Source organism: Pyrgilauda ruficollis, unplaced genomic scaffold (genome assembly GCF_017590135.1).
Source record: "Pyrgilauda ruficollis isolate IOZ18807 unplaced genomic scaffold, ASM1759013v1 scaffold127, whole genome shotgun sequence".
Classification (NCBI taxonomy): Eukaryota; Metazoa; Chordata; class Aves; order Passeriformes; family Passeridae; genus Pyrgilauda; species Pyrgilauda ruficollis.
Window position 1 is genome coordinate 323,947 of NW_024511099.1, and position 23,812 is coordinate 347,758.

Sequence of the window (23,812 nt, forward strand, 5' to 3'; positions counted from 1 at the left end):
CCAAAAACTCTAACCTGCATTTACACCCCAAATACCTGCAGGGTCCAGCATCACATGATCTTTGGACTTTAAGGCTCAAAACCAGCCCAGACCCCACAGTGGGTGCAGGAGGGGTACAGGGGACTGGCTACAGTTCCTGCCCTGGAGACCCTGCACCCAGTGCCTATCCCAGGGATGGGTGACCTCTCCCACTCCCACTTCCCAGCCAGCCCCACCCTGTCCCACAGCCCCTCCCTCTTGTGCCGAGTTCCAGCGCGCAAATAAAGAAAGAAAAATCCGATGGGCATTTCTGCATTGAAAACATTTATTTTACAACAGTGGTTTCCGATAACTTAGCAATCTTTATTTTAGTTTATATTCGGACATACAAGACACAAATTACCATGCTAAAACAGAAAATAATTCCTTCTGCCGTCGCTGCGGGTATGTACAGGAGCTCAGTAGTATCGAGTGTTACAATCCACGAAGTTCAGACAGCCACGTCTACTTACAGACAACTCAAAGTATGGTCCTTTAGTAACATAACAAAATAGATATATGTCTATATTATAATTGCTTCTCAGATGCATTTATACTTCGATTGTGGTGGGTTTGGTTTGGGGTTTTTTTTACTATTTTTTTCTTTTTTTAAACATGGGCTCCCTCTATCCCCCACCCCCACCCGAGTTGAAGTGCAGTGCAAATGCAGGCGCGTCTCTCCCGGCATCCTCAGCTCCTTCTGGCTCCATAAAGGGGCCAGGAAACCAAACCCCACGAGGAATTACACAGTTCAGGGCCTTGCTCACATGCAAAATGAACATAAACCGCCTGGGATGTCAGCGGTGACAGCAACCGACCCATCCACACCCCACCCCAGCAAGGCAGGCAACAGTGGGATGAGAGGGAGGAAGGAATGACAGCGATCAGCTCAGCATCCAGCACGGAAACAGCACGTTTGGAATTGGCAAACTTAAGAGTTCATCAGCCGTGATGGTCACAAACAGAACTTCAGCGGTGCCAGCAGTAAAAATCTCCCCAGTATTGCCCCATTTCTGCTGTGAAGCAGGAACCCCGGTGTGCTGCGTGGCCGGAACAGCCTGAGGAGGAGGAGGGCGGTGGTGCCTCCATCCAGCATGGCTAGAGGGGATGTGGTGGGACTCACATGTGCATCAGCCACAACCACTGTGCCTTCACATGGATCACTGCCAGCTTCAGGTGTAGGAGTTTCAGTAACTCCCAAGTCCTTATGGAACCAACGTGCAAGAGGAGGGACAGCATCCAGCCGTGCAAACCCCATGCTGCTCATGTGGGAACTCCCCGAGCAGGGTGTGGGGAGCAGGAGATGGTTCTCCTGTTCCTAGGACCCATTTATTTATACAACAGGCTCCTTCACCATGTCCTCACCAATCCCTCAACCCCACAGGTCGGGTTTGGGTTTTCCTGCAGCTGAGAGCAAAGAAGCACAAATTTGTGGCCACACAAAACTCATACCTTCCCCCTGTCTGGCTGAGTTCAGAGCACTACTTGGAGCCAAATCTCACGTTTTTACCACCAAAGAAAAACCCAAGGTGCACACCTGTTGTATAAATATATACATATGTGCATATATACATACATACACACACGTGATGCTGCAGCCCACGCCCTCAGCACAGGGTGGACCTTGCTCTGTGAGCTCACCCAGCCCCGCTCCGGGGGGAAATGTGGTGAAAACTAGGGAAAAAACCCAAATCCATGTGTTCTATCACAGCTTCAGTGATGAGCACATTAACCACATCTAAACACCCCACGTGCCAGCCGCACAAGTTCCAGTCACTCCAGAGCTGCCTCTGTGCCCTCTGCCAGCTCTCCCTTCTCTCCTCCTAAGGACAGCTAGAGCAGGCAGAGCTCTGTTCCAGCCAGAGGAGCTGGGACAAGGGGCAGCTCATGGAATTCAAGTAGATTGTTAAATTTTTGGAATGGTTTGACAAGCAACCGCTCACAGACTGCAAGAGAACACCCACAGGGCTGGGAGAGGGAGCAGAGAAGACAACGGCACTCGGGAATGAACAGCCAGTTTATATAAGAGCTTCCTCTATACATATACATACATATATATATATAACCACCAGAAATTCCCAGCATCTATCCTTTTAACACCAAAATGAACTGTGCATGTAACATTGGCATAATGAAAGTTCATCTTCCAGATTTCTGGCATTTGGCTTGTGCAAACATCAGACAGCCAGCTTCCCTCCCGCGGCTTCTCCTCATAAAGGAAGTGTCTTCTTGGAAGAACACAGGAATTGCAGTCTTGCTGAGTCCCAGACAGTCCCAGAAAGCCTCCAAAGGCAGCTCGTGGAGGCGACCATGGATCTTGCGGGAGCTGAACACTGACAAATTTCCTGCCACCTGGTGAGCTACTGGCTACAATTCTTTCGAGAGATTTTAAGCAGCTGTTGGTGCAATGAGACACTACAAACTAGATGATCTCCACTAGAATGCAGAGAAGCAGCACCAGATGCTGAAGCATGTGAAGTTTATATCGACCTGACACTATAAACTATTACTGGGGGGTTACGGTTCAGTGCTCCAAGATTAATGCATTTAAACACCATTCGGAATTATTGACACGAGGTGGGGGCTGCAAACTGCCCTGACCACCCTGCCAGAGTGACCTGTTAAACATGATGCCAAGATACAGGTGCACTGGGTACAAAAAACCTGCAGCATAAATTTCCGAAATTATCCAGAACTTGGCAAAATATCAAAGGGCACCAGAGGAAGGGCACAAAGCTGTTGAGAGAAGCAGGTGCGTCTCTCAAGGAGCATGCATGGTACAAATGCTCTGGAACAGCCCCTCAGAGTGCACAGGTGTCCCCCCCACAGCACTAAACTGCCTCACAGATGGGACAGGAGTAGTTTTTCTGTCAGGCTCCTGCCCTGGTTACACCTGTGTGAGGTGTTTACAGGCTGACAGGAAGGGTTTGGAGAGCAGCACTCCCCCGACCACAGCCCTGCTGCAGGACTGGGTGTTCTGTGCCATGCCCAAGCCCTCCTCCTCAGTTCTGCCCCTCCAAACCTCCAAGAGGATCCCACTTTAAGAACACTAGGAGTGCTAATATCTAAAGCAGTTTTAAAAGACTACAAATCTAAAAAGAAGACTAAAAAGGGAACATGGCTCTAAAACACCACTGCATGGGACCAGCAAAATCTGACACCCTATGGGATGCCACTGAGGTCTTACATAAATTTATATACAGATAAATATTTAAGAATTTCCTACAAATATCACTAACAAAATGAGACTGGCATTTAAGGGGTGCAATGCCCCTTCAGTACAGTGCGTTTAGGATGTTCCAATCCCTAGGGAGGATGGGCAGGACAGATCCAGCACCTCCTTTTCCAGCAGCTTCATGTGCAGGAGGGACAGCTGGCACCTGAGCGCTCTCAGCAGCAGCTTTCCCTCCTCACCCAAGCTAGGAATGGCTCTCCATGCAACACATGGATAAATCAGTATCCTGAACACCAAACTCTCCAGTTGGGATTCACCCCAATGGAGCTACAAGTGCTAAGGAGATCAGTGCTGGAGAGGTTGGAGGAGCTGGATGGAGGCGTCCGAACGACTGGAATGGAGGACTCAGGCAACTTGTACAAATGATACAACTTTAAAGAAACAAATAAATAAATAAAATCCAAGCTCAAGTTTTAATTCTGGCAAAACACTGGACTGAGATGGACAGTGGTCAGGTTTGATTTTGGAGGGAAACATTCTGCACTAAGCCAGGTCAGGCTGCAGCACTGGGATGCTGCAACTCCCCTTGCCCAAGCTCAGAATTGCTGTCTGAGCTTCTCTGCCAGATTTTAAACCATTATTCCCAATAGAACTTTGCATTTACTAGGATTCTACTTGGCCATAATGAAGTGCAACTCGTGTTAGAGCCCAGGGTACTCTTGCACCTTCCCTCCAAGAGGGGAAAAGTGGGCATTAATGTACTTATGTGCCATGACACGGTATTGGCTTCAAAGAAGGAATGTTTAAATCACTTCCTTACATAGTTCAAGAAAAACTTCACTAATACACAAAAATCCCAAACTCAGAGATTAGGCAGTAACATGGGCAAACTTGCAAAAGCTTCAAAAAACATGAATATTCCTCTAGAATTATGTTTTCCCATCATTCCCTGTAAGTGAGATCTCAGAATGGTCTCCCTTGGAGCATCTAACACCACTCTGGCATGTAACAGACTAATTTCCTGTTCACACACCACCCACAGACAGAACCAACAGGAAAGCAGTCTCTCTCCAAACTCATCCCTTGCTAAGCAAAGATCTAAAACTGCAAACTTATCCTGGATGTCATCTTTCCCCACAGATAACTGTTCTGCCTCTGGTCCTCATGTGCTGCCCACACTTCAGTTCCCTTGTCAGGAGCCTGCAGAGTGACTCCAGGTGTGTCACACACCTCCCTGGAGCCACAACTTCCCACCAGCCTCTCTACTTCTGTGGAAACAGCCCAAAGAGGTTAAGAAATAAGAGCATTATTCCAAATTAACAGTGGCAACCAGCCCCCAGCACTGGGGGCAAAGGTGCTCTGCAGCAGAGCAACACCCAGCAACCATCTCTGTGTTATCCACTGAGATGAACACAGGGACAGGGAATGGAACAGCTCCCAGGGAAGAGCCTCTCCCTCATTCACTCACCGGCTGTTATCAGCCACACTCATTTACAAAGCCAAACAACCTCAATACCTTTTTTTTTTTTTTTCTTTTTTACCAAGAACACAATTTGCAGATACAGGCAATTTTAACCAGTGAATGAGAGGACAAAGCCTGCACATGCCCCACCATATTCCAGAGTGCAATTTTACACCAAGAACAGGCTTCAGGCAAAATCTACAGGGACAGACAAAATGATATTGGGTTTAAGCCTAAAAATGGCTTTTTGTTCCAAGGGGTCAAAGAAAGACATTAACTAAATAAGGACCTCAAGCCAAATCATATGCAAATGTTCTCAAGGCCATCCAAGTCAGGAGAAATTAAAAGGATCTTGCACTAAACCGCCACATTTCAGGTCTGTAAGGACTATGGGCAAAGAAGAAATTATTTAAGGAGTGTGTTGCTGAAATTGAGCCATTAATTAAAAGTAACAGATTTTTTGGGGAATTTTGGGGGCTGGATATGGTACTAAAATCATGCTGATCTGTAGCAAGCTCCCATGCAGGCAAATATGTGCTTGTACCAACAGCCACAGCAAAGTCTGGGTGTGCAAACACTCCTCACTGAGCACTGAGACCTTGGGGAGAACATGTTCTCCTACCCAGCACGTTTAACATGGTTTCATGGCAGATTTCACGTTGCTCATGCAAAGACAGCAGGAAAATATATTCAGAATAGTTCTCTGGGTCCCTGCCCTTTCCTGGCAGCCTTTGTGCAGACCAATGGATCTTTATCTTGCTTCAAAGCACCACCTGGAGCTTTGAGGGAGCAGCAGGCACGGGGGGAAGGTGCCAACAGCCCCTCCACAGAAAGAGGGGAAAACAGATCAGGGGGATGGGGGTACAAGGGACAGCAGAGGATTGTGATATAAAACCGTAACGATTAAAATTGATGAGGCCGTAATTAACCTCTCTAAGTGCCAAGGGTGGCTTCTCTGGAGCTGTTCTAGATCTGACTCTGGATCACCTAAAGCAGGACTATTGACAACAAAATACGCCAGTAATTCAGCAGCTGCCTAAAATGCCTTTTTAACAGTTAAACCTCAGTAAACCACAGTTTCTAGAACAGAATTCAGACTTGATTTGGTTTCAAAATAGTACAGGAAACCTTTCAGTGGTTTCCACATAGTTGTTCCAAAGAAAAGAGAAACACTGGTGTAAACAATCTAAATGCAAGACAATGTGCAAATTATACAATATAAACACAAAGAAAGGTGGTTTGTTCTTTAAAACCCATTTAAGTACTCCACAAAGATGTTCATTAAATTAAAGGGTTAGTGTATTATAAAAGTTTTAAAAAAAGACATGTAATACCCCATTTGCCTATTAAAGTCTCACATTATTAGAACAAAATTTTAAACATCAATTGTTTTCAAACATTTCTGCTGTTGCCTACTGTCTGCATTTTACCATTTGCTCAGTGAGAGCCAGTTAACCAGTTTCACTTTAAGATTCTCATGCATTCAGAAACAAAGCTGCACTATTTGGTCTTTAGCATTACAGGAAAACAAGTGAACTCAAATCAAAACAGAATTGTGCTTGGAGTTAAAATCCCACTGCCACCACCACAGGAGCCCATTCCCAGTTGGTTTTGGTTCCACTGTCACTGGAGATCGCCTCATACACAACGAGCTGTTCAATTTACTGTTCAAAGATTGGCAACTCTCCCTTTTTATTTTTCAAGGTAGATTTATTTAAGCTGAAAACCAGCATTAGAGAGGACTCCAGCTCTGCAGGACTGGCATTTTTTGGTTCTTGGCTTTGTAAACTTGCTTAGATAATAACGCAGGAATAGAAGGAGGAATGAAAGAATTGGTTTGTTGCACTCAAATGAAAATCCTCAACTTCTAAAGGTCTTCAACAGCTCAGCTGTACAGAAGAACAGTGGCTTCTATGACACTTTTTAAATCTCATTTTTAGGCCAGTACCACTGCTTAAAATGCAGAATGTCTCCATCGCACTGATATTGTGACAACTCAATACGTTACACCACAGACATTTAACATAACTCCATACATGCTATAAAAAAACAAAAAACAAAACAAAACAGGAGGAAAAAAAAAAAAACAAAAGAAAGGAAACAAATAAGACCGTAGCTAAACTGCTTTAAATACTGCATGCTACAGCACTTCACGTATCGTCGAGATACGACACTGAAAGGTGACAAAAGGCTGAAGGGATTACAAAATATTTTCGGCAGGTTGGAAAGCTGCCCTCTTACTGTGGCAGAATTATTCCCCCTCCCCGTTCTCTACTTCTAATGTTCATGATTCTAGTGTTGAGTTGGCCATGTATTTTTTTTTTTTTTATCCATTCTAATGATAGTGTTTCCTTAACTTAATTAAATCCATCAGTGTGGTAGCTGGGGTGAGAGTCAGCTGTGAGCTGGGTTGTCTCTGTGGCTGATGCTGGCTGTATCACAATAGGTGCGTCTGAGGCCTCTGAAAAGTGAAGACAAAAGGCTTAGCACACCAAGGAACAAACACAGCACTGAATGTTTTGGTAAGCACATCTCCCTACGACCCTCTGATAACACCATTTAACACTCCTTTAAGAGCATGATATTAATTCCCTGATTTTCAGTGTGCACACAACAGCATTCACCTCAACTCTACATGTGGAACGTTTATTACCATTTCCTTTTTCTTGTAAAAGCTGCTGCTCCTCACCCACCATTCAGCAGCCTCCATTAAAAATGTCATCAGAACATACACAAGGCTCTACAGTATTTTAAATTATTGGTTTAATTCTGCAGAAATAGCTTCACAAGCAGTATTAGAGCTACAAGGGTAGCAGTGCCATTTCCTCTACACCTGACACAATTAAAGCTGCCTTGACACCCCCAGCCCTTGGGTACAAGAGCCCCTTTCTGCAATCCCACATGGCTGGTCCAAATGTTACCCCAGGATGTGGAAGGAACACAATGATGGTCATGCACTGCTCTGAAGCTGATCCCAGCTAGGTTCAGTGAAGACCCTCCAGGTGTTTTTAGTTATCTCTGCTATCAGCATCACCCATGTAACTCGTGGCACAAACATTTCCTGCTCATCATCCACACCCCAGAACCTGATTTTTTCTCAACCAGCTCACTGAGCACTCCAGCAGGGACTGATGTTCATCCTAGAGAGCTCACAGCATTTTCACCTACCCCTTTCATCTGACTGCAACTGTGCCTCCAAGTCCTCTGGAGAGACGTAGAATTCCTGCTCTTCGCCTTCGGGAGGTTTCGGTTTACACTTCCCACAGCAACAATTACAGCAGCAGCACAGACAGCAGCAGCAGTAGCAGCCTGTGATGAGCCCACAGAACACAAACAAGGCCTGCAGAGGACAGAAAACACAGAAATAGTCATAACCTGTGTCTACTGTGCCATGACCACAGAGTTTGTGAGATGTGGATACAGAATCAGAGAGCAAAACCACAGCAGACCAGAGACAGAACTTAGTAGCTACAGCTTTGTACTTTGTCACTGAGAAATACTTCAAATTATGTGCAAAAGTGGCTATGGCTGTCCACATATTACACCGAGGTGAACACTGCCAGCCTGGTTTCCTTGAGTAATTTCTACAATTTAAGTTAAGTGGACTATTTTGCTGCATCTGGAAGAAGGTACAGGTCTAATAAGCACATCTGTACTAAAATCCAGGGGTACAACAGTTCAGGACAGGCTGTAACTTGCATAAATAACCCTGGAAACGACTGAGCTGTATCAGCTGATGCACAGGCCATGATGTACCTACAGCAGGGACTTGGAGCAGCCCAAGGCTGCGGGCATGGCTGAGGATTGATGCTCCCAGCATGTGAGCACAGCACCTCCATACAAGCCAGGTCTGCCAGGTGCTTATCACAGTGACAATGGGATAAATTGAAGTCTTCCTATAGGTCACTGTGCAATTGTTTGAAAAAAATAATTTTACAGATAGCAAACCAGCATGGTGATATAATTATTGTCTTCCTTAGGGGATCAAGAGATGGAGGCAACACTGGCAAAGGGTAGAAAACTGGACCCATGCAATGAAATGCAAGATTTTCTGTGAGCTGAAGTTCACAGTCAGGACTCATTCTGCAAAAATATTGACCAGATATTATCAGAGAATACATCCCAAATTCTCATCTATTTGAAATCCACTAGAAGAGTCCAAGCTTCAGTTAGTAACCCAGGTCTTGCTTATTAGACCTGTATCACTAGAAGTTCCCAGAAAAATACTCCTGAACTCAAGAATCACAACGCAGTAAGAGAAGGATAATTAACCTGGTGTCACAAATTCAGCAATTTTCAAAGGCAAAACTAAGAACAGTTATCAAATGGAGCTCTCTAAGAGTTTCCAATACCAATCCAGAATAACTCCTGTGCCCTTGTATTTACCTTTGCCCACCAGCTGGACAGCACGAAGTATGTGTTCACATTTTCTTCACCAAACTGCTCTGCTACATAGAGCCCCAGAGACCCATACTTATCGTAAATGTTCCGCTTTGTGGCATCGGTCAATATTGCGTGGGCATTATTGATCTCTTTAAATTTTTCTGCTGCCTCTGGATTATCAGGGTTTTTATCAGGATGATATTTCAATGCCAGTTTCCTGCAGAAAGAAAAAAGAAAATAAAACCTGGGGTTTGGGTTCCTGTTGTTTTGATTTATTTTTTTTCTAATTCTGTAGCCTGCCACTCAAGGGAGACTTTTAAGTTGCAACTGTTTTCCTTCATCTGTGATTCAACTTCCCTGATGATTCTTCCTTAGATGATAATAAAAGGCTACAGCAGTGTCTAGCTGAGTTCACAGGATTGACTTCAGACTGTTGGATTTGACCCTCGGAAATCCAGTGGAAAAAAATAAGAGACATTGAATAAAAATAGGTTTGGGTTTTTTATCCTCAGCTCCAGCAATTTCCACCAGTAAGTTTTGCTCCTGCTACAGCAGAGACACACCACAAGTCTAAAGTATAGCACCAAAGAGTAAATAAAAGCAAGTTGCCACAGCTGCTTGAAGAGTGTCTGAACTGCTGCTTCTGCAGTGTCTGAACACAAAAATAGAACACATGATCACTTGTGGTTAATTCACCAATTCCTGTGCAGGAACAAAGTACTTTTCAGTTCAAGCTTTGCTAGAATAGAAAACACTTCTGAGTTTCGAGACATCAGGAAATCACAACGTACCTCCCCTAATCAGGCCAGATCTCTTACAAATAACAAAAAAATCAGATAAAGCATTGATAAATGTGCTAGCTCTCACAAGGCCCGGGCTATTTGCAGACATCAGTAGAAATAACTGGCTAAACACCTCCTTATGAAGAGAAAATACGTGCTCCCAAGTAGAAAAATGACACGGAGCCACATGCTGGCAGATCTCCTGCACCACAAAAGGTACTTGTCCTCCTACAGAAAATGACCACAAAGTCACGTATGTGAGAAAGACAAGAGGAGTCTGCAGACAATTACATGTCAGCTTTGCAGTGGGGAAATGTTTAGACAAACATAAAACAAAGATGTGTGCAAGCACTTGGATGTGCCTGTGAGTATCTCACAGCATTTAAATCCAGCCTGAGTGTGCCCTTGGGACACTTCACTGTGCATGATGCTGCCCCAGTAAATCATGTCCACAGCTGCCACTTGTGCCCCAGCCTCAGTGAGGGCTGAAATAATCACAGGAAGTTTTATAAACCTGGAAAGGGCTTAGTCAGGCTGCGATAATTAAATATTTTTATTTCCCATTTCCTACATGTACACAAATCCCACAGCCCCCAGGCCAGCAAAGGACGTTCAGACTGAACACGATAAAGGAGCAGCAGAGGAAACAAGATGAGCTGAAGGTTCAGGGAAGTGTGAAGCAGCTACATTTCACCCCAGGATCTTGTGGGGTTGTTCCTCCAAATGAAAAACTCACAGTATTTTTCCCAGGACAGTAAAATTATTTTCCAGTTGCTTGAAGATAAACTATTCCAACTCCCATTTAAAGCTTTTAGGAAGATAAAGCTTATTTTTGAGAATCTGTGGACCTGTTTTTTTCCTAGACTTCACCATGTAGTTGCCATCATGTAACTTTGGAAGGGAAAAGGCTTTGGTACAAGTTAAAGGAAAACAAATTTGACAATGAGTATCCTCATGGAAAGATGATGCTGACCCCTAGTGTAATCCAAACACATTGCCACTGGTCACAGCAGAAGCTGCCTTTAAGCAGATTTATGGCAAAGGAAGATGTTCCAAGACTCTTTTTCTGTAGTTTTTATTTGGTAAGTATGAAGCCATTTCATGTGTCCAACTCTTAAGGAAAGGGATACAGAAAAAAAAATCTTTTAAACTAATAACTCCACAAAAAATAAGAACTTTTCAACAGAATTCCAGGAAAAAGTAATCATTCAGGCTCTGTTTTCATCCTTATTTGTATCTTTAAACTCCATCTCCCTGTGCTAGAAGTGGAAATGATGGACAGCAGGGCAGTTCTGCACATCTGTGGTACCGATACAAGGCTACGTAACAGGAAGAGTTTAACTCTGATCACACTCTTAAAATTCTGCCCAAACCTAGGCAAGGACCTTTCAGAATGACACTGTGCATTTGAGAATTTCACTTACTAGATACAAGATGGAAAAATGAAAAACCTAGGCATGTTTTCACACCCTATTTTACAAGAAGCAACCATGTTTTCAACTGTTTTTCCCGTATATTTCTCTTGCAAAAGGTCTAAATAAACCAACTGAGGCTCCTACATAAATGGATCATTTGCTGAACACTGAATTAAAGCCATTTGTGCTACTGGGACAGGTGTAAAAGTTACCTGTAAGACTTTTTGATATCATCTGAAGTGGCATTTTTGTCCAGCCCCAGCACGTGGTACAAGGACTCCCCAGAGGTAGAGAGCGAGCGTTGCCTCTGGTCTGCCATCTTGAGCTAACCTGAGGAGAGAACTGGCCCCTGCTAAAAAATAAACATTAAGAAATGCTTAAGCCAAGGAAAAAAAACAGACCTCTTTAAGCAAACTGTCCTCAAAAACATCGTCTACACACCAAGATTCAGCTTTTATAAAATGTGCTCTGAAAGGTTCTTTACACGTGTGGAAGGTAAAAAGTTATAAAATTCTGTGAATTATAACAACTATTACATTGTTGGCACAACAGCAGCCACCCTGAATCCCCACTGTATAGAATCAATTCTTCTTTCCAAAAACCCCAAATCAAGAGCTGTGGTGCAGCTATAGCCATGTACTGCATAACCCATCTCTCAAGTCACTTCATCTCCTTTCTTAGTCTTAATATTAAGATAATGTATTTGAGATAATACCTACAAAAACCACATGGCAACAGAGAAGTTGCTGTTGAGGCTGCCTTTTTGCACCACACTAGCATCGGAGTAACCGACTTTATTTTTATTTTCTATTTCAGAAATTACATTAAAAAAACCCCAAAAAACCAAACTTCCCCACAACTCCCAAATCCCAGTCTCCCATCTTATCACCAGCACCAGGTCAAACAGAATCCTTAGACAAATCCAGTGTGACCAAGCCTGTGCATTCCACAAGGAAAAAGGGAATGCCTGCCCAGAGAGGAGATCCCCTCTCTCATAATTTAAAGTTGTGGATCCAACATTTAACATGCATTCTAGTTAAAATCATGCTACTTGCACATGGATTAACCTCCTGCTCCACATCCAAATGTGACAGACCCCAGAGGTGTCCCCTGAGCCATGCCAGGAGCAGATCTGGTTCTGCCCTCTCCCACCCTGAGGAGATCAGCTTTGCTGTTCTTTAGCTGCAGAACTGCAGCCAGGATGAGCATCCAAGAAAAGACTATTGGCTATTTTTGGATTATGTCATTACAATTAGCCCACACCAGATTATGCAGCCTCTGAAAAAGATATTTAAAGCAGTAGACTTTTCTAATTTAACCCTATGTCTTATATAAGAAATTAATAACCTCAGCTTTCACAAGGCTGGCTGAAAGCAACGCCCTGAGCCCTCTCCCCCTGCGCTGCCTGGGTGGAGCTGTGACCACACCTCTGCTTCTCCCAACACATGGGAATTGTCACACCCACAAAGGGGACCAAGTGACAAGGATGTGGACAGACACATCACCACTGTCTTGTTCAGCTCAGACCCTGCTGTTGATTCTCTGCCTCACTTGGCCTCTCTGACTTTACATCCATTTAACACTGGTCACCATGTCCAGCTGTTTTAACTGGAATACAGTGGCTCAACCAAAGTCTCATGTAATCTCCTTCAAGAAGCCTTTGGCAATTCTACCCAGTTTAATTTAAAGCTTCCTATAGGAGGCTATAAATTATTACTATTAATAATAATTTGTCTAAACTCTAATTCTCTGGCTAAAAATTCAAACTACAACGCAAATCTGGAAGGTGAATGTGTGGTAGGGAGAGAAAATATTTTCTTTGCAAGGACACTGCTCAGTATCAAAAGCTTTCTGTATGGGAGGAAAATTACTGAGTGCTGCAAGACACAACACAAACAACTCACTTACTTGGGCATAATCTGATTCAGGGAAAGGAAAATGTTTCAGGAAAGCAACCCTCCACCCAGGCACACAGCAGAGGCAATCCTCTGGGCCAGGTTTCCCAAAGGCAGCCTCCCAGCCCCCTCTGCCCCAGAGCTGAGGTCAAACACTGATGATCCTGACGTGTCTCTGATAATCTACCTAATGACAGCAGCCTGCTCCCGCTGCTTCCCAGGCTCCCTGCTCAGCTCCTCCTGCTCTGTGCCCATCATCACTTCCTCCCACCCTCCCAGGAACCTCCCAGCAGCTCCAGCACACCAGCGCCTGCCAGCAGCTCCCTGCCAAGCAGTGTCTGTCACTACTGCTCTTGGACAGGGACCTGAGAAGTCAGGAGGAGGTAAAAAAAGCATCCTGATCGGAATTTTACATGTTGATTTAGCCCTTCTGAAGATACTGCTTCAAACAGGGGCTTCCAGGGCATTATGGACATTTTTGCTAAAAGCTGCAGCTCTATTTAAGCATAACAAGCTTCCTGTAACATCAATCCAACGTGGCCTTGTTCTGCTTAACAAAATCTGCACTGCTCAATTAGGGCCAATTTGTTTAACAAAAATGAATTCAGCCTGACCCAGGCAGTCAGTCTGCAGGCACAGGGATACAATTTCACACTGCTGCATCCTTAATTGCTTCCATCTGAACAGTGCTGGGGATCCACAGCTTGGTCTAATGGGATGTTAACATTTATTTCTCCAAACTGGTATGAAATGGACACATTGGCCTTGGCAGAAGAGTGGAGGAGAAGGCAGGGATGGGAATTCATCTGGGAAGCTTTTTACTTAAGAGAACAGAGAAGTATTATCAATAGGAATGCAACTTTTGGCTTTTTAAATATGAAACAGACAGTAAAGGTGCAAGTTGTTTAAATTCTGAGTTTCCCTAAACTCAGGTATCATTTCTGCTGTTCTCACACGTGGCTCTAATTCACAATCCTGAAAGCCGCCCCATATTTTTAAAAACTGTTGTGTTCAGCAGCAAGAAACCATCTGCTCCCTTTTCTAACCAAGCAGGATGCCCTGAAGAGGTTTCTCTGGGAAGGCTCTCGAGAAAGGTAATCTCCTGGATTAAGCAGTAGAGTGTTTAACCATCTGAGTACCACAATATCCTGCCTCAGTCAGCTCCACCACGACAGGCAACTGCTTTCAGCACCACCTTGCTGAAAAGACTCAGATTAAACCTGGCAGGTTATTTATGGAAGTCAGCCTTAATGTTCTAAATACATCCCTGGAAAATTTAACCTTAGAAACACTAATTTGCTTTTCAGCTTCCCAAAAGAACCCCATCAAGTTTCATTAAACTGGTGATACCTTAGATTCTGCCAGGTCTGCTGACCCTTTTGGAAGTTGTATTTAACTCATTAAAATGGCAACGCGCTATTACAGACAAGGAAAAAATAATCAATAGTCCTCTACCAGTTTAGGGAATTAAATACTCACAGAACATCCCAAATGATGTCTGCACTGAAAAGGGTGACAGCAGATCTGGTGGCCAGAAGCAGGGAAGGAGGAATTAAACTCCATCTGATCTGCTGCAAGATGCTGCAAAGAATTTCAGTGGAAGCTGGCAGTGACATTTTCCCTAGAAAACATGCTGGGCTGTGTGGCAGAATGGAGGGTGGAGGTACTGACCCTGCTCACACAGACAGCAGGTGCTTGGGACAACACTGAACCACCACTGTTGGATCCAGGAAGGGCTGCCTTGAAATAAAGGGATGGAAGGCTCATTCCATGGACAACAGCCACAATATGCCAGTGCCTTTAGCCTCTGGAAGCAGACTAACAGCAGTTCTTCTCATCTCCCTCCAGGGCTGAAGCACTGAGTATTTATTCCAGAACAAACCTCTGGAAACTCTAATTCTCAACTACCACTTTCCCCATCTCCCCTGTGTAAGTCACACAGGCACTGCTGTCCCTTGAATTTCCTTGCTGGAGGAAAGGCTGCTCCAGGAAGGAGTTGTGACTGTTCAGCTGCACTGATCAAAATCAAAAGGGGCACAGGACACCAAACAAGCTTAGCTTTAAAGACCTCCAGCTGGAGCACAATCTCTGGAATTCTAATTTTCTCCATGCCTGTATACTCATCAGTTTAAGTTCCTAAAAAATTAAATAAAATAATGAAATCACTCCCTGAATGGATGTGCCAACACCCAGACCTGTACACAGGTGCTGTCCACAGCATTACAGTGAGCTGTCTACATACAGTGTGGGAAATCTGGTTGGAAACAGCTGTTCCAGAAAGTGAAATCCCACTGTGAAGGAGAAAATCCACCTCCTGCTGACACAGTGAATGATACCCACTGGACACAGGATAATGGGAGGTTATTAACCTTAATATTGTTTGCAAAGGAGTTTGGTTAAAACCAGCACACAACAATCTCGCAGTCTTCCAAAGTATCACCAGTGACACAGAGAACAGAGGAATCCCCAAAAGGGAGGACAAGAACCAGAAGGAATGACTGACAGACTCAGAGAAGTGCTGGAGTGCTGGACAGGAGGAGGTTGCTGCTGTCCCAGCTCAGCCCAGCCCTGCACACGTCTGTAACACAAACTATCAGGAATGCTGTCAAGCCCTCTACAATTACAGTTTTAAGAGCATATTAAAAGATGATTTAAGAGTCCAGCTTGGAAAGGATGTTTTGCCAGCTCTTACAAAAATGTCTAGTTGATACTTTATTATACAACTTTAGGAAGCACTCAAGTATTTTAGGAAAGATTTGGATTCCACAAAGCACTGCTGCTAAGTGGTAAACTATAACGTTAGTTAAAGCTAAGATTCCAGCTTTGCACAGATTTCCAGTGCAGAAAATAAACTACAGGTGTTAATCTAAAACTGAATTATTCTATCCCAACCAGTATTTATCAGTAAAATTCTAAATAAAAACACCAAGCCTGAAAGTACTTCAGTAAATATTGATTTGTCACAGAAAGGAAAAAGCACCACTGGCCTCCACATCCTGTCCATCTGTCTCAGAGTCACTTAAAGTTGTCCTCACAATCTGCTATTTTTCAAGGGAGAAAAAAAAAAGAAAAATATTTTTAAAGGGGAGATGAGAGAAGCATATACAAGATTGTGTTACCACAAAAAAATATGAGGTGTTTTAGCCTTGGCTTCCTGAGGTAGTAAGAGATTTTTGTAGGAAACTTTGTTTCCTCAGCAACATTTTGCATTTAAATGAGATACAAGAAATAAAAAAATCCAGAACTCACCTGGTGTCTATTTTGAATATTCTAAGGTAAGTGATAGCAACCTTCACACACTTCTAAAACTGATTCTCCTAAAGACAAAAAAAAAAAGCAAATTAGTTGTTCACCAATTCTGAAGTTGAGGATTCATTGATAAATTATCATCACATTACTGGACAGTAAAAACACAGAAGTGTTTTACAAATATTTGTACCACAAGTACTAAATAAGTCCCCACAATGTAAATATTTGTCTTTAGAATGGATAAACTGTCAAAATAAATGACAAATATTTAAAAACATAGAATCAAGGCCTCTATGGTTTGAACCAGAGCTTCAGTCTTTTTTCCCCAACTTTTACCATGGGAAAGACGCACACCTACCCAGCTGCATGGAAACTCTAATAACCATTATCTGTTTAAGACTTTGGACTTTTTCAACTTAGGCCTTTGTGAATATATGTACTGAGAACACGAGAAGCATGTTTTTCAAGTCTTGGTAATCTGTTGTGCTGTCAGAGAGACTGTAAAGCAGCTTAGCCAACACAGCAGACCCCAAGATCCAGCACTGGAGCAGCAGGCACAGCCTGCTCTGGGGAGCAGCACCAGCTCCTCCTGCCACGACAGATTTCCATCAAGAAAACCATGGTGTCACCCAATTTGGATTCCCTCATCCTGATGCAGATGAAAAGCAGTCTCATTTTGGTGTACAAGGAGGGAGAGAACCTGGGATGACCCAGCAGCACACACTCAGCCTTCCAGCAGACAAGCTCCAGATCAGCCATCCCATGGAAATAACAGAGCAAAGGGGCAAGAGCAGCCCAGGAAATGCTACATGGTGCTACAGAAAAAATCAGGGAAACTCACTGCAACAGATTAAAATACTTTTCTGATTAAGCAGGTGCAGGACACATCTAACCCACATTACCCATCACAAAGTCACTTATGCATTAGATGACTGAAGAATAAACCTCGTGAGCGGAACTTCAGAGCAGCTTTTACCTGGCAAGTCATCACTTAATTGTCACACAAACCCTTTCAAATGCTTTCAGAGAACAAGCTCTGAAATCACTTGAGAAATAAACTCCCCATTGAAGTAATAATTATGCCTTTCATGGGCTGGAAGGTTCCAGCATGGCAAACAGAGATGTTGGGAATACACCGAGGGAGCTGCTGGCATTGCTGCCCACAGCAGTTGCTTGGTGCCATCTGTAAGAAGCTGCTTGATCCAGCAACACATCCCTAAGTGGGTATGAATGAACCAAGCAACAACTCAATAATCAGCTTATTGTTAATGGATCTGTTTAGTTCCTTTGATAGGAACCAGCAAAGGACTTTTCCTGAATAATGAAAGGCAGGGAGTTAAACTTTCCCACTCAGAGCCGGTGCAATCCTAGGGGGTGGGCTCACTCCCCAAGGAAAAATCTCCTACTTTGTGAAGCTATAGAAGCTCCCAGGTTCTCTGCCCACAGCTTTCTTCATTAAAAATAATCCACAAGAACATTATTTAAGCATTTCTGGAAAGCTGCAGATTGTTAATGATGTTGGCAACCAGAATTATGGCTCCCTACCCAGATGAAGACCACCTCTAACTGTGCCGCTCATTCTGTTTCAGACAGCAAGCCCAGATCCAAAAATGTTGACAGTCAAAGTATGTTCAATTTATGGAAATAATATGAGTAGAACAGGGAAAAAAAGCAAGGTCCAAATGTAATTTAGAGAAAAATGTACTTTGAAAAAATGAGCTATCCTGCTAAGGTCAGAACTGGGCATGTAATGATGTAAATATCATGCTATGATGTGTGGATAGAAGGCTCAAATATAAGATCCTGGTCCAGGCCTCATCAAAACTCCATCAGCAAAAAAGTTGGTATTTTTTACAGCACTTATATATATATAATAACCAGCCATGCAGAGACTCAAAATACAGTCAAATGTTGTCTTAATCTGGATGCAAGCAGCAATATTTCCTTCAGTCTCAAAGCTATGCCAACACCAAGTTCCATTAAGAGCAGGCAGCCTGATTTACAGCTGAAAATAACCAAACAAGACAAAAATAAATTCCCAAGGAAACTGCTTCTTGTAAAAATCAAAGTACATGAGAAACCCATGCCAGGTACTTCGCATCCTCCCTGCCAGCACTGAGCCAGCCCAGCACCTCCCAGGGGTTCACTCCCTCAGTTTCTGTTGCAACTGGCAATTCCAATTTAGTGACTCAGGAATGTTTTGATCTCCCCATCCAATCTCATTATTCAGCAGGCCAGATCCACTGACCCAGAGCTCTACATAATACCCTGCTTGTAATTACTTGTAAATATCTCCCCTCCTTATTACATGATATTCACAATCCAAACAAAAGCAAAGATGAAAGGACAGATGCTGGAAAAGGAACAGGAGCGTTCAAAATCCACATCAGTGCATGACACCAGGTTCAACAACACACACAAGAAAGGAGGAAGTCTGGGGACAGGAATACATAACTGTTGAAGAATCAGAAAATACAGAAATGAGTATGAAAATTAGAAGAAAAAAGATTAAAGAACGATGAAGATAAAAACAAGCAAAGCTACACAAAGGCCAACTGAATTCAGCAACACATTAAAACTGAGGTAAATTTTGTAACACAGAGGAAGAAATTTGCTTCGGGAGGTTCCATGCTCTTGCAACCATTTTGCTCTTAGCAAAACCAGCTCTTCCAGCCTTATTTCTGCTGCAAATTTGAATCCAATTTATGTACTGTCGTATCTTCCCCATAACTGGAACCATAAATCTGCTCAGCACCCTTTCCTGCCCTAACCAAGAGACAGATACTACCTTCTCCTTGCAGAAATCAGACATGTTCTCAGCTCTACTGGACAAGAAGAGAAACATATGTGTTTTTTGAGAACTCAAACCTCCTCTGAGTGATGCAGGATAACTCTTTTTACTGAATAATTCTACTGACAGAATTGTCCTCATCCTGCTCCATATGTTGTTACCAGAAAGGGGAATTATCTTCAGCATACATGGCTTCATAATCCATCTCCACCATGTACAGGAGCTGTATCATGGTTAGCAAGTACTTAAAGAAATAAGGCTGCAATTAAGATAAATAAAACAAAGTAAATCAATCTACAAACTAGAAACTCCAAAGTCTTTATTTTCACATCCCTTCTTGCTTACATGACTTGTAAAATGAATCATTACTGGAAGAACAATGCAAAACAGCTGAAGGGAAAGCAATCTGGCTAACAAGTGCCTGCAGAAGACCACTACTATTTTAAAGCACTTTTCTTCGCCCTGTAACTGTCTTAATAAAGCTGAAATAAAGATTTTTGACCTATTAATCAGAGGATCAACATTTTATATTTCATTAAAGCATCCAAGAGTGTGTTTTGGCGTTCTTTATATTTTTTTATATCACAGCACAAAAGTCTTTCAGCTATTGTCCTCATCCTGCTCCATATGTTGTTACCAGAAAGGGGAATTATCTTCAGCATACATGGCTTCATAATCCATCTCCACCATGTACAGGAGCTGTATCATGGTTAGCAAGTACTTAAAGAAATAAGGCTGCACTTAAATAAAACAAAGTAAATCAATATACAAACTAGAAACTCCAAAGTCTTTATTTTCACATCCCTTCTTGCTTACATGACTTGTAAAATGAATCATTACTGGAAGAACAATGCAAAACAGCTGAAGGGAAAGCAATCTGGCTAACAAGTGCCTGCAGAAGACCACTACTATTTTAAAGCACTTTTCTTCGCCCTGTAACTGTCTTAATAAAGCTGAAATAAAGATTTTTGACCTATTAATCAGAGGATCAACATTTTATATTTCATTAAAGCATCCAAGAGTGTGTTTTGGCGTTCTTTATATTTTTTTATATCACAGCACAAAAGTCTTTCAGCTGAACTTTGCTATTCAGTTTGTGACCTTTTGATAAAGATCATGTGAGAGATCTCATATCCATAAAAACATTCTGTTTTAACATCTAAGCCCTGATGGAAAGCTGAGTATCCAGGGAATTAATGTAAATGCATACATCTCCTGAAAAAAAAAAAAAAGAACTTTACTGTGTCCAAATCCATCTGCCTTGGGAACAGAGGACAGATCTCCTACACTGAAAGACTGTGACACTAAAACCTTCCTTAAATTCTCTTGAGTTCGTTAAAAAAATAGAAACACACAGCTTTTAAATAATTGAAATATGGAACAATACAATTTTTCTGCTAAATTCATGTTTGAACTGACATAACATCCACCACTGCTGACTGCAAGAGAGGTTCCACTGAAACTTGTGACAAACTTAACTACAGCGACACAGAGTTGTTTCCATAATGAGCTTAGCAGATTAAAATGTAACCATTTAAGTCTGATTGACCAACCTGTTATAAAGACTTGTGACCTTTTACCCTACACAAGAGTAAGATTCAAACCTACTAAAGAAGGCTTTCCATATTAGGGGAGAAAATATGAAGTAATGGATTTGTATTTTCTATCCTCTCTCCTCAATTAAAATAATTACTCTAAAAACCTGTGGGGATGGGGTTAGTGGATTCCCTACTTAGGATTTCATTGCTGCTATTTAATCTTTCAGCAATATTGAATCATTGTTTATGACATCACAGGAGTTTATGTGCAGAGTGCAAGCATCACAAACTGCACATGGCTATAAAAAAACCCACATCTGCTTACTCAGTTAAAAATCTCTGAAAAATCAGCAGCTGTGTTTGCTTTGTTCATTATTACTCTTAATTTTTCCTCTCTATAAATAGTTCTTGAATCACTGTGACTACTCACTGCAAGTTCACTAGAACAAATGAGACAACCCACAACACTCCCTGCTGTGATGAGTGACGCTGATGCCACCTTTCTGAAGAAGTATCTTCAACTTCTTCAAAGACATAAAGCCCCATTTCTGCTAAGTGGGTTGTATAAACTACATCACTAAAAAGCCCTCATACTGTTAATGACTATATCAATATAGCCTCACCTTTAAAATATAAAAGAACTCTTGGAACAGATGGGTCTACTCACATAAAAATGAGATTTACACTATTATGTCATACCTGTAGGTAAGACAACTAAAGGCTTTTAAATAGGAAGAAAAAAAGAAGTCTATTGTCTTGTGTAAGAAAAGGTTGAGAAAATCACATTAGTTGTCAAAACATGAATCCCTTGACAGACTGTTACAAAAAGAGAATTTAAGGAGACAATGTTGATCCAAGCAGCCCCTTTTTAGAGCACAGGAGGCTTTTGCCTGGTCAAAAAGAAGGAACAAAGTGAGGTTATAAAGAACAGTACAAAAGCCAAATAAGCAGTTTGAGACACAAAAGGAACAGAAAGGAACACATCTTTCAAATTACAACTTGGTTGGCAAAGGGCAAGAAAAAGATTTATCTGAAATTAACTTGGAAGGGCAGGGGAAGGTGGTTCCTCTCTGTGCTCATGGGCAGCAGTAAGAGATGGAGGGGGAAAAAGGTCATTCCTACTTTCTTTTCCTATCAATTGTGAGGCAGATGAAAAGGTAAATGAGGGTTTCCCCATACACACAATTTAAACAATGTAAAAGTATGGCCTTACAAACTGCACAACATATACAAAAAATTATTTTACACCTAATTTGGTGTTAGAATTGCTTTGTCATCAAATAAACACTATAAACACTCTCAGCAGTTTTAATCATAAGCAGTTTTTGTTAAAGATTTTGAAATGAAGACTTTATTTTAATGAGTGAAAAAGCAAAAATGAAGACCAGTTTATGGCAACAACTGAAGGCAATACTCGTATCTTCACCCTGATCTAAAATGATCCACTCTGGTGCTTCCCTTTTGAGAAACTTCACCTATTTGCAGATCATTAATCTCTGCTCTTTAATGGCTGTCTCCCACCAAGCACACAAACCTTTCACTTAAAAAGTTATGAATAAAAAGGCAAAATAAGCAGAATCGAGCAGCAGAACTTACAAGGATTTTGTATTTTCCAGACACAACCACCCAGCCAGCTCACAACCAGAGAAGCCAAAATGCTTTTACGTGATTACCAGGAACCCAACGTCACTGCCTCTGTCAGAGCCTATTTCACAGGATATTAGGTTTTATTCTAAAAATTAAGCTTATTTATTTAATAATACAGGCAGAAAGTGAATTTCCCTCTTCCCCATTTACTTTTACCTCTTGTATCCAATCAGGTCCTCCAGCCTAAGGTGAAGCATAATTATTCAAGCAGCACATGTATCCATTCAGTTAAGGTCCAAAGGCTTTAGTTCCAGAGATTATTTCTTCTGCAAAGTTAAAAAATTAAGCATATCTAAAGATGCTCACTTCTCCTAATTGCTCAACTGGATTTCCCCAGTTTTTGTGGAGGGTGGGGAAGAGACTATTTGATTATTTCACTTCCTCACAGAAACTGAGCAATTGGTGTTGTAAAAGATATTTTAGGCTTGAAAAAACAATCCAAAAACCCAAATAAAAACAAAACCAATAAAACATCACCAAGAGCAAGGGGTACTCTGATTAGAAGTGGGGCACAGACTGTAGGTAAAACCCCTCTGAGCACTGGGAGGGGCGAGCAAAACCCGAACAAACCCCCAGAGACTATCTCCAGGAAAGAGACATATATAGATATATATGTAGTGGAAGGCATTCTTCACTTCATGCCACAGATTTCTCCCCTCTGGGTGGGGTCAGGTGTTACAGAAAATGGTCTAAAAGCCACGATGAGATGAGTTTCATACCTGCCCCATTCAAATCCCCAGCACATGGACATGAAGCATGAAAGGGCTTAAAACCACAGAATTCCACAATAAAATCTGAACTGACCAGCACAGCTTTTATTACCCAGAACTTCTACTTGTTGTTTTGGAAGCAAAATTCAACCAAGTTCCTTTTGAAGGCTGGGTGATGTCAGAGGTGATGCCTTCACTACAAATATTTCTGTTTATTCTCAGGTGAATTAAACCAGAGCATGAAGGGGCAAACACACAGTAAATCACAGAAGAAAGCACCTTGAGGTACAGAACACATTTACTCCCTAGTGATCCCAAATTCATCCCTATGAATACAATGCTAATGTCACAATATCCTTATAATATCCCCAGAATAATACCCAGTACACCCCCTGCATGTTGGAGTCACCTCTTTCAGCTACAAATACCCAAACAAATCACAGGGCTGGATTAAAACCAGCTTTAATTTAAATTGGCATTCTCTTACAGGAGACAAACTCTTTGGTATTTTCTAACCATACAGTGTGGTTTCACCAACAAAAAGATTTATTTTATACTACTCCCCCACAAACCATAATGATATTTATTTCCCCTGTTCTCTCACTCTGCATACATTTAATCTGCAGACTGCCTGATGAAGGATGTCCTCAGCTCCACCACTCAGTCTAGCAACAGTATTTCATGGCTGCTTAAAAAGAAAAAAAAAAAAAAGCCAGTCCATAATTTAGAAATAATAGGGCAACAAAG

General features: G+C 42.2%; 1 protein-coding gene across 1 annotated transcript; it reads right to left on the bottom strand.

Annotated features, from left to right (window-relative positions):
* Positions 1–286: 286 nt before the first annotated feature.
* On the bottom strand, positions 287–23,713 carry DNAJC5 (DnaJ heat shock protein family (Hsp40) member C5). Its single transcript, XM_041458318.1, has 7 exons — positions 23,679–23,713; positions 22,512–22,621; positions 16,380–16,447; positions 11,448–11,587; positions 9,042–9,255; positions 7,824–7,995; positions 287–7,116 (listed from the first exon to the last, which is right to left on the bottom strand). Exons 4-7 carry the CDS (start codon positions 11,552–11,554, stop codon positions 7,013–7,015), a joined length of 597 nt encoding a protein of 198 aa, XP_041314252.1. The 5' UTR covers positions 11,555–11,587; positions 16,380–16,447; positions 22,512–22,621; positions 23,679–23,713; the 3' UTR covers positions 287–7,012.
* Between the last annotated feature and the right edge of the window lie 99 nt (positions 23,714–23,812).